The sequence below is a fragment of the Echiichthys vipera genome, assembly GCF_963691815.1.
Source record: "Echiichthys vipera genome assembly, chromosome: 15".
In the NCBI taxonomy this organism is placed as follows: domain Eukaryota; kingdom Metazoa; phylum Chordata; class Actinopteri; order Perciformes; family Trachinidae; genus Echiichthys; species Echiichthys vipera.
Window position 1 is genome coordinate 1,565,985 of NC_139840.1, and position 9,430 is coordinate 1,575,414.

At 49.4% G+C, this 9,430-nt stretch overlaps 3 protein-coding genes across 4 annotated transcripts in view; 1 reads left to right on the forward strand and 2 right to left on the reverse strand.

Annotated features, from left to right (window-relative positions):
- dnaaf11 (dynein axonemal assembly factor 11) overlaps positions 1–9,430 on the forward strand; it is a gene marked incomplete at its 3' end in the record, with an annotated part of 46,491 nt that overhangs the window by 4,527 nt on the left and 32,534 nt on the right. The gene's annotated exons all lie outside the window — the stretch shown is intronic.
- On the reverse strand, positions 237–3,283 carry LOC310958160 (uncharacterized protein). Its single transcript, XM_083928992.1, has 3 exons — positions 2,794–3,283; positions 1,907–1,967; positions 237–1,643 (listed from the first exon to the last, which is right to left on the reverse strand). Exons 1-3 carry the CDS (start codon positions 3,136–3,138, stop codon positions 529–531), a joined length of 1,521 nt encoding a protein of 506 aa, XP_083785118.1. The 5' UTR covers positions 3,139–3,283; the 3' UTR covers positions 237–528.
- LOC310957494 (uncharacterized protein) overlaps positions 6,677–9,430 on the reverse strand; it is a 4,065-nt gene continuing 1,311 nt past the window's right edge. For both annotated transcript variants that reach the window (XM_083928075.1, XM_083928074.1), the window contains exons 3-4: positions 8,934–9,054; positions 6,677–8,159 (exon numbers count right to left, since the gene is read on the reverse strand). In XM_083928075.1, coding sequence (XP_083784201.1) covers positions 7,351–8,159; positions 8,934–9,054 — 930 coding nt within the window. In that variant the 3' untranslated portion in view covers positions 6,677–7,350. The remainder of the gene's footprint in view (positions 8,160–8,933; positions 9,055–9,430) is intronic.

Genomic DNA, 9,430 nt, shown 5'->3' on the forward strand with positions numbered 1-9,430 from the left:
TGAACTTTGTTTCCTCGTGTGAAACACAGCATTAAAACCTGCTCCACGCCTGAAACGTGAAGTTGTTACGACCTGTTTTAAAACAAACTGGATACAAAACAATTTCAGAGTTAGTTTTTATTTATAAACAAGTTTTTTTACACAACACAAATAAACTCGTGAAATGTTTTTGAACTTTACACTTCAGACTTTAAAAGTGAGACGTTTCCATCTCTCTGAAGTCACACTGAGTCTCTTTGTAGTTGTTTTGTGTCTCTTTGTAGTTGTTTTGTGTCTCTGAAGTCGCACTTTGAAGCTGTTATGTGTCTCTTTGTGGTTGTTTTGTGTCTTTGCAATTGCGTTGATTCTCTTTGTAATAATTTTACTATGATGCTTAAAAAAGAAACAGGAAGTCTTCAAATTTGAGACGCTCAAAGCATCAAATTTGAACAAAAATCACAAATAAAAAATAGTTTTTGTGAATCATTCAGTCGTTTAAATACACCTGATGTAAAAGTGGATATTTACAGAACGTTTACACACATTAGTTCAGTCGTGGGGATGACTGTGGGACGACGACATGGCGTCGGGATGACTGTGGGACGACGGGATGGCGTTGGGATGACTGTGGGACGACGGGATGGCGTCGGAATGACTGTGGGACGTGGGGATGGCGTCGGGATGACCGTGGGACGTCGGGATGGCGTCGGGATGACTGTGGGACGACGACATGGCGTCGGGATGACCGTGGGACGTCGGGATGGCGTCGGAATGACATTTCTTCATGTGTAACTTGAGGCTGTATTTGACGATGAAGCTCCTGGAGCAGAACGTGCAGGTGTACGGCCGCTCGCCGGAGTGGACGCTCAGGTGCGACTTCAGGTGAGCCGACTGGGTGAACTTCTTGCCGCACTGGCTGCAGCTGAACGGCCTCTCGCCCGTGTGGATCCGCATGTGAACCTCCAGGTTCTGCGACGTGGCGTACGTCTTTGAGCAGATGGCGCACACGAAGCGCTTCCCCCGGGCGCCCGGCTGCCCGTTACAGAGCTGCGGCCGCCCCGACGGGTCCCTGTAGAGGGGGAAGTTCAGGTCGCCGTCGTCGTACTCGTACGCAGAGTTGCTGCTCTCGGACAGCTGACAGTCCGTGGAGGTCGAGCCCGTGACGCTGACCATCTTGAGTCCGAAAGCGTCGGCGTCCAAGTTCTCGCTTTGGTGAAACTGAGCGAACGCCATCTGACCTTTGGACGGTTTGGTCCACGTCAGGCTGAGGTCCAGCTCTGCTTTGCCCGTGGGAGAGTGAGACTCCATCAGAGCGCCGTTACCAAAGTACGTCTGTCTGTTGGAGCTCGGCGGGAACAGCGAGCACTCCTGGTGGACGAGCTGGACGTCCGGGTCCATCTGCGACGTGTAGGAACAAACCGACTCGCCGCCGCCGACGTCCAGCTCGTCTCCGCAGACCTCGCCAGAGCATCCCGGCTCGCTACGAGGAGAGTCCAGGGAGAAGACTGTCACGCTCTTCTTCTGTGTCCCCGCAGTTTTCAGCGTGAGCGGCTCAGAGGGTGACTTCCTGTCCGTCTCCTCGCTTCCCGGCCAGCGCCGCTTCATACTCCGGCCGCCGCGCTCTCTGGCTGCGGCGCCGCCTCCGTCATCGGGTGTAGTTTCACCTGGAAGAGAAGACGCAGCGTTTAAAATCAGCTCGACGTCTTAGAGTGGAAGGTTTTTAGAGATATCTCTTTATCACGTCGTGACTCAGCCTTAAAAATCTGTTTCCTGCACGTGTTGCTGGATAAATGTTGAATAAACGCGGCCGTGGACGTAGAAACGAGGCCGTGGACGTAGAAACGAGGCCGTGGACGTAGAAACGAGGCCGTGGACGTAGAAACGGTCCGAACACGGAGACGGACGGAGCCTCCTGCGCTTCACTCACCGTCCTCGAAGCTGTCGTCCGCGTCCGAGTCTTCGTCTTTGATCAACACCACGTCAGGAAGCTGCAACAGGATTAAAACAACATAAAAGTATTAAAATTACTGATGAATGAATATAAAATAGCTACAACGAGGCAAACAGCCGGGGCGAGCGACGCATTCACACGTGAAATATGTTTTTTCAAACACCTAAATATAAAAAAGTCCTGAGCTCCGACTCGTCTCTACGGTTCATTTCAGATTCAATGAGAAAAGAATTAAAAAGAGGAAATGGACGTTTTTAACGCTTCAGCTGCAGCCGAGTGATTCACTTCCTATTCGTTTTGCATCTGTTTTTAATAATTGTGCATCCAATGTTAGTCCTTTTGTGTCCCGTCATAGTCGTTTATTGGTTTTGCATCCCTTCTTGGTCCTTTTGTGTCCATGTTTAGGTATTTTGTGTCCCTTCCTACTTGTTTTGCTTCCATATTTAGTCATTCTGCATACATTTTTGTCACTTTTGCATCAATTTATAATAATTTTGCGTCCATGTTTGGTCATTTTTTGTCTATTTTTAATCATTTTGCATCCATTTTTAAGAATTTTTATTTCTTTTGTGTCCCTTCCTACTTGTTTTGCATCAATTGTTTAACATTTTGAATCCATTTATAATAGTTTTGCATTCATTTCTAATCATTGTGCATTCATTTTTTAATTTTTGCATCAATGTTTGGTCATTTTGTGTCCATATTTAGTCATTTTGCGTCCCTTTACACTTGTTTTGCATCCATATTTAGTCATTCTGCGTCCCTTTACACTTGTTTGACGGACACCTGTCCTGACTCCTAACACCCGTGAGTGCGTGAGCAGCTTCCGGGGTGAAGGTGACACCGGGCCGGCTCTTGTTTACCTCCTCCCGCAGCACCGGAGCAGCGGCGTCTCCTCCGTCGCTGTCCCGGTGTTGCTGCGCTGCTTCCGCCTGCTGCGCGCTCTCCTCCGGGGCCGGTCCGGGCTCCGGTTCCTCCGCCGCCCCCCCGCCCTCTGCCCCGCCGCTGCCCCGGACCACGATGGACTGGATGAGGTGCAGCTTCCTCCTCAGGTCCTGGTTCTCCTGGTGGCTGCGGCGGATCTCCAGCTGCAGCAGCGCGTACCCTTCGTCCACCAGCTGACAGATGTCCGTCACCGCGGCTCTGGTGAGCGCGCCCATGATGACGGACAGCTGCTCGTGCACAGCTCTGCTGCTTAAGACCGACATCCCGCCGCGCGCGAGGGACCGGGACCGGGACGGGACTCACTCGTGACGGGCCCACGGAGCTCCGGCGGCCGCTGGGACTCCGGCTGATGTCGGTGACGGAACCGCGGATGTTGGAGCTTCACAAAGGGGACACACGTCCTCCTACTTCCGCCGCCAGCCTCGGACTTCCGGGATAACAGCTGACTTCAAAATAAGAGCCTGTTGTTATTGTGATGTTTCTCACATGGTTCTGCGTTTAATGATGGGCCAGTGTTTCCGACACAGCAGCCATTTTTTTTAGTCATTTTGCATCAATTTCAGTCGTTTTAGGTCCATTTTTATTCATTCTGAATCTATTTTTCATAATTTTGCATCCGTTTGTCATTTTGATTCTAGTTTTTATTAAATTTGCATTCAGTTTTATTCATTCTGAATCTATTTTTAATACATTTTCATCCGTTTGTTGCCATTTTGCATCTATTCACTTCAGATTGTTTACTTGATTGTTTATTATTTATTTGTACTGTATTTTATTGGCTATTTATTAGCTACTTTAGATTTATTTTAATTGTATTTTATTTGAGTCTTTACTTTATTTTATTTCTACTTATTCATCTTTATGGCTTGTTTCTACTGTGCACGGAGCATTGGAACGAAATAATTTCCCCCCGGGGATCAATAAAGTATTCTGATTCTGATTCATATGGATAGTTTGTCATTTTGATTCTATTTTTATTCATGTTGCATCCAGTTTTAGTCATTCTGCTTGTATTTTTTTAATACTTTTGCGTCGGTTTGTTGTCATTTTGCATCAATTTTACATTCATTTTTAGTCATTCTGAATCCATTTTTCATAATTTTGCATCCTTGTTTGGTCATTTTGCATCCCTTCATAGTTGTTTTGCATCTATTTTAGTAATTTTACGTCTATTTTAAGTCGTTCTGGATCTATTTTTAATAACTTTGCATGCATGTGTGGTCATTTTGCATCCCTTCATAGTCGTTTTGCATCTATTTTAGTAATTTTACGTTCATTTTTAGTCATTCTGAATCTATTTTCATAATTTTACATCTGTTTGTAGTAATTTAGTGTCAGTTTAGTCATTTTGCGTCCCTTCCTGGTTTGTTTTGCATCTATTTTTAATCATTGTGCATCTTTATACTGGTGCACTGTGGCGTTAATGTTCCGGTGAACATGGATCCACATGATGATGTTTGAGTTACTGAACGTTAACTGCAGCAGCTCTGTGTGAACGGTCTTTATATCTGAGCACCGTCACGACCTCTGCAGGAGAACACTGTGTGGTGCAGCGGGAGGCTCCAGAGCAGGAGTTTAACTCTGGAACCTGTGCGTGCGTGCGTGTGTGTGTGCGTGCGTGTCAGGTGGAGGATCCTGACGGGTAATGATACTGGATTCTTTTAGGCCCATGTTGGTTTTTGAAAGTATTTCTTTATAATTCACAGTTTGGTCGTCAGAGATTTAAGGACAGTTATTTTTGGATCATTCTGCTGAGATCAGACAGAACTCTTTTAAGGCCTCTGTGTCACATTTGCCACTTTTTCAAACTGGTTTCAAAGTTTTTCGCACTTCAATTCAACTTAAAACATCACAACTTCACAGAGATGCTAAATGACCACAAACCAACTATAAACGATACAAAATTACAACAAAGGAGGCAAAATGAGGTAAAACGTCTCAAAAAACATGCATAATATTCACAAAAGGACTAAAATGATCAAAAATTAGATGCAAATGACTAAAAATAATCACAAAATGACTTAAAATAAAGATAAATCCACTACAGTGCTGTGAAAAATGACTAAAATAGACATAAAACCAGCAGAAAGATGAAAAATCAACTCCACAGAAAAGTCAAACATCTAAAAACAACAGGACTTGATATGAGCCAATGGGGGGGGGGGGGGGGGCTCTTTTTAATGTCTGTGCCCAGGGCCCCCCTGTCTCCTGCTCCGGCCCTGGGCCCCCCTATCTCCTGCTCCGGCCCTGGGCCCCCCTGTCTCCTGCTCCGGCCCTGGGCCCCCCTGTTACCTGCTCCGGCCCTGGGCCCTTGTTTTGCACACGGCACCAACGTGAAAGAAAAACACGACAGTGGATCTGAGGTTTCAGTTTTAATGCCACATCAACACGTTCACACGCTGCTGCAGGTCTGAGGGGGACCCACGAGGGCCCAGGTCCTCTCTGAGGTAAGAATGGATCTGGATCAGGACCTGGTCCTGTTTACACCTGGATCAGGTCCCGGTCCTGTTTACACCTGGATCAGGTCCCGGTCCAGTTTACACCTGGATCAGGTCCCGGTCCTGTTTACATCTGGATCAGGTCCCGGTCCTGTTTACACCTGGATCAGGTCCCGGTCCAGTTTAGACCTGGATCAGGTCTCAGTCCAGTTTACACCTGGATCAGGTCCCGGTCCTGTTTACATCTGGATCAGGACCCAGTCCTGTTTAGACCTGGATCAGGTCCCGGTCCTGTTTACATCTGGATCAGGACCCAGTCCTGTTTAGACCTGGATCAGGTCCCGGTCCTGTTTACATCTGGATCAGGACCCAGTCCTGTTTAGACCTGGATCAGGTCCCGGTCCTGTTTACATCTGGATCAGGTCCCGGTCCTGTTTACACCTGGATCAGGACCCAGTCCTGTTTAGACCTGGATCAGGTCCCGGTCCTGTTTACATCTGGATCAGGACCCAGTCCTGTTTAGACCTGGATCAGGACCTGGTCCTGTTTACATCTGGATCAGGTCCCAGTCCTGTTTACATCTGGATCAGGTCTTTACCCGCGGACGACCGATCCTGCAAATAATTAAAAAATAAATTAACAAATAAACAATAATTAACGGATCAAATGTGACACAATTATATTTATTTAGGTTTTAAATGTTTTTTAATTTATTTATTTTTGTATTAATTGTTCTATTTTATTTTTAATTTCTTTTTGAATGGTTTTTAATTTATTTTAATATTTAATAAATAAAAAATAATTTATTTATTTATTTTAATTGTATTTATTCTTCATTTCTTTGTGAAATATTTAGTCTTTATTTTAATAAATGTGCATTTATGAAGAAGATGCACAAAGACTTGGATAAAAAATTTAAATTTAATTTAAATAAATATATAAAATAAAAGTAAAAAATAATTTAAATAAATTGGAAAAATCAAAAGAAAGAAAATTAAATAGTAAAATTACCACAAAGGTGAAAAATCCACATGTCACATTTGATCAATTAATCCTGTTTATTTTTCATCTCATCTTCAGCCTCTGATCCTGGATCAGGTCTCAGGGGCAGCAGCTCCAGCAGGGGACCCCAAACTTCCCTTTCCCGGGCCACATTAACCAGCTCTAACTGGGGGATCCTGAGGCGTTCCCAGGCCAGTGTGGAGATCTAATCTCTCCACCTGGTCCTGGGTCTTCCCCGAGGCCTCCTCCCAGCTGGACGTGCCTGGAACACCTCCCTAGGGAGGCGCCCAGGGTTCATCCTTACCAGATGATCCTGAACCACCTCAACTGGCTCCTTTCAACACAAAGGTGCAGCGGCTCTACTCCGAGTTCCTCACAGATGCTGAACTTCTCCCCCTCTCTCTCAGGGAGACTCCAGCCCCCCTCCTGAGGAAACACATTCACACGCTTGGACCTGGACCTGGTTCTTTGGGTCCTGACCTGGACCTGGTTCTTTGGGTCCTGACCTGGACCTGGTTCTTTGGGTCCTGACCTGGACCTGGTTCTTTGGGTCCTGACCTGGACCTGGTTCTGTGGGTCCTGACCCAGCTTTCATGACCACAGGTGAGGGTAGGAACCAGGACTGAGGGTAGATCCAGAGCTTTGTCTTCCTCAGCTCTCTTTTCGTCACAACGGTGCGGTAGAGCGACTGCAGCTCCGCCCCCGCTGCTCCGATTCTCCGGCCAAACTCACGCTCCATCGTCCCCTCACTCGTGAACAAGATCCTGAGGTACTTGAAGTCCTTCACTTGGGGTAAGGACTCATTCCGGACCCGGAGTAAGAACCCACCGGTTTCCTGCTGAGAGCCACGGCCTCAGACATATTAATATTTTTGGTAAATTCATTTATTGATTATTTCTGTATATTTTTCCGCTTCAGTCGTCGTTTCTTCACATGGTCTGAAATGTTTAAGGCGTGAGAATCGAACCGTTTAAAAAACATCTGTTATAAAAACACAGCGGTAAAGTTTGTCTCCTCCGCGCTGACGGCGTCCTGTCACACGGGCGCGGCGCTCTGCTCCCCCTCCCCCATGTGGTGCTTCTGCTGATGGATCCTCAGGTTCTGCTTCCCGGCGAACCTCTTCCCGCAGAGGTCGCAGGCGAACGGGCGCTCCCCCGTGTGGACGCTCTGGTGCGTCTTCAGGTGTCCCGACTGCGTGAAGCGCTTCCCGCACTGAGCGCAGCTGTACGGCCGCTCGCCCGTGTGGACGCGCACGTGCGTCTCCAGGCTCCGCGACGACGTGAAGCACTTCCCGCAGTAGCTGCAGACGAAGCGCCGGTCCCTGTTGTACCTGTTCAGGTCTAGCGGGTCCAGTCTGGAGCCGGCGAGGCCGAGCGCCGAGGGGAAGCCCGCGGCGTTCGGGTCCGGCGCTTTGTCCGGCTGTGTCGCCCGGTGAGGCGCGGGCAGGATGCTCGGCAGGCCCTGACTGGTCCACGAGGAGGTGCACAGGTCCAAGTCCGTGTCGTAGGTGATCAGGGACGCGCCGCGCTTCAGCTCCGAGGTTCGGGGCGGCGAGGCGGGGCTCCCTCCGGACCCGAGGGCGAACGGCGCCCTCGTCCGGAGCGCCGACGGAGCTTCGCAGTCCGGCTCCGAGGCCAAGTCAAACACGACGTCTGAAGAGCCGCTCTCGGCGCCCCCTGCAGCGCCCGGAGACCCCGCGGCGCCGAGGCGGTCTGGACCCGCAGACGGCCCGTCACCGTTCGGATCCCACAGCCTCAAGGCGGCCGCCGAGGCCGACGTCATCATCATCATCCCAGAGGGTCCTTCTTCACTGTCGTCTGTGTCCGACCGCTGCACCTCAGTCCCTTAAAACACACACACACACACACACACACACACACACACACACACACACACACACACACACACACACACACACACACACACACACACACACACACACACACACACACACACACACACACACACACACACACACACACACACACGTTTAACTTTCATAGATCCACACGGGAGCAACAGTAAAAGTCCCTGTGTGTGTTCGTGCGTGCATCTGTGTGCGTGTCCATGTGTGCCTCCGTGTGTGTGCGTCTGTGCGTCCCTCTGTGCGTCAGTGTCCCTGTGTGCATCTGTGTGCGTGTCCATGTGTGCCTCCGTGTGTGTGCGTCCGTGTGCGCGTCTGAGTCCCTGTGTGCGTCCGTGTGTGTGTCCATGTGTGCGTCTGTGTGTCCGTGTGTGCGAGTCCCTATGTGCATGTCCGTGTGTGAGTCTGTGTGTACGTTTGTGCCCCTGTGTGCGTCTCTGTGTGTCCGTCTCTGTGTGTGTGTGCACTTTGTAGAAAGTAAACAAACATGGTGGAAGGTCACCAGTGTGATATGGTTGTTTGCTAATTTTTGTTAGCGCTTCAATGGTAATTCCCATTCTGCGTTAGCATCGAGCTGTATCCTCTCAGGACTGTGCTGCTTGTAAACATGTAGTTGTGGTTCTTCACCCTTTAACATCGCAGCAGACAGAATTAACACAACACAGTCAACGGAGAGCGCTGTGGGCGGGGCTTAAATGAGTCTGAATGAACCACGCTGGGATCACGCGGCGTGTGTTTGACAGTCTACTCTCACCGTCCTCGTTGAGCAGCAGCTCGTCTGCGTCGCTGTTCACTTCCTCCTTCGTTGTTTCCTCTTTGATCAGAACGACGTCGTCGCTCGACTCGTCCACCGCCGCCGCCGCCGTCGAAGAGTCCTGAGAGAAGACAAACAGACGTGAACAGCTGACAGTGGACGCCCCCAGAGTGCCGCCATCTTTGTTTGGTGACTCGGCCTCTTTCAGATGGAAGAAAAGCTGTTCCACCACGTCTCATCTCATCTTCAGCCTCTTATTCGGGGTCGGATCTCGGGCGCAGCAGCTCCAGCAGGGGACCCCAAACTTCCCTTTCCCGGGCCACATTAACCAGCTCTAACTGGGGGATCCTGAGGCGTTCCCAGGCCAGTGTGGAGATCTAATCTCTCCACCTGGTCCTGGGTCTTCCCCGAGGCCTCCTCCCAGCTGGACGTCTTCTGACCGCACATCCGCGTCTCCTCCAGGATCAGGGGAGTCGTCCTCCTGAGGCCCCCCCGTC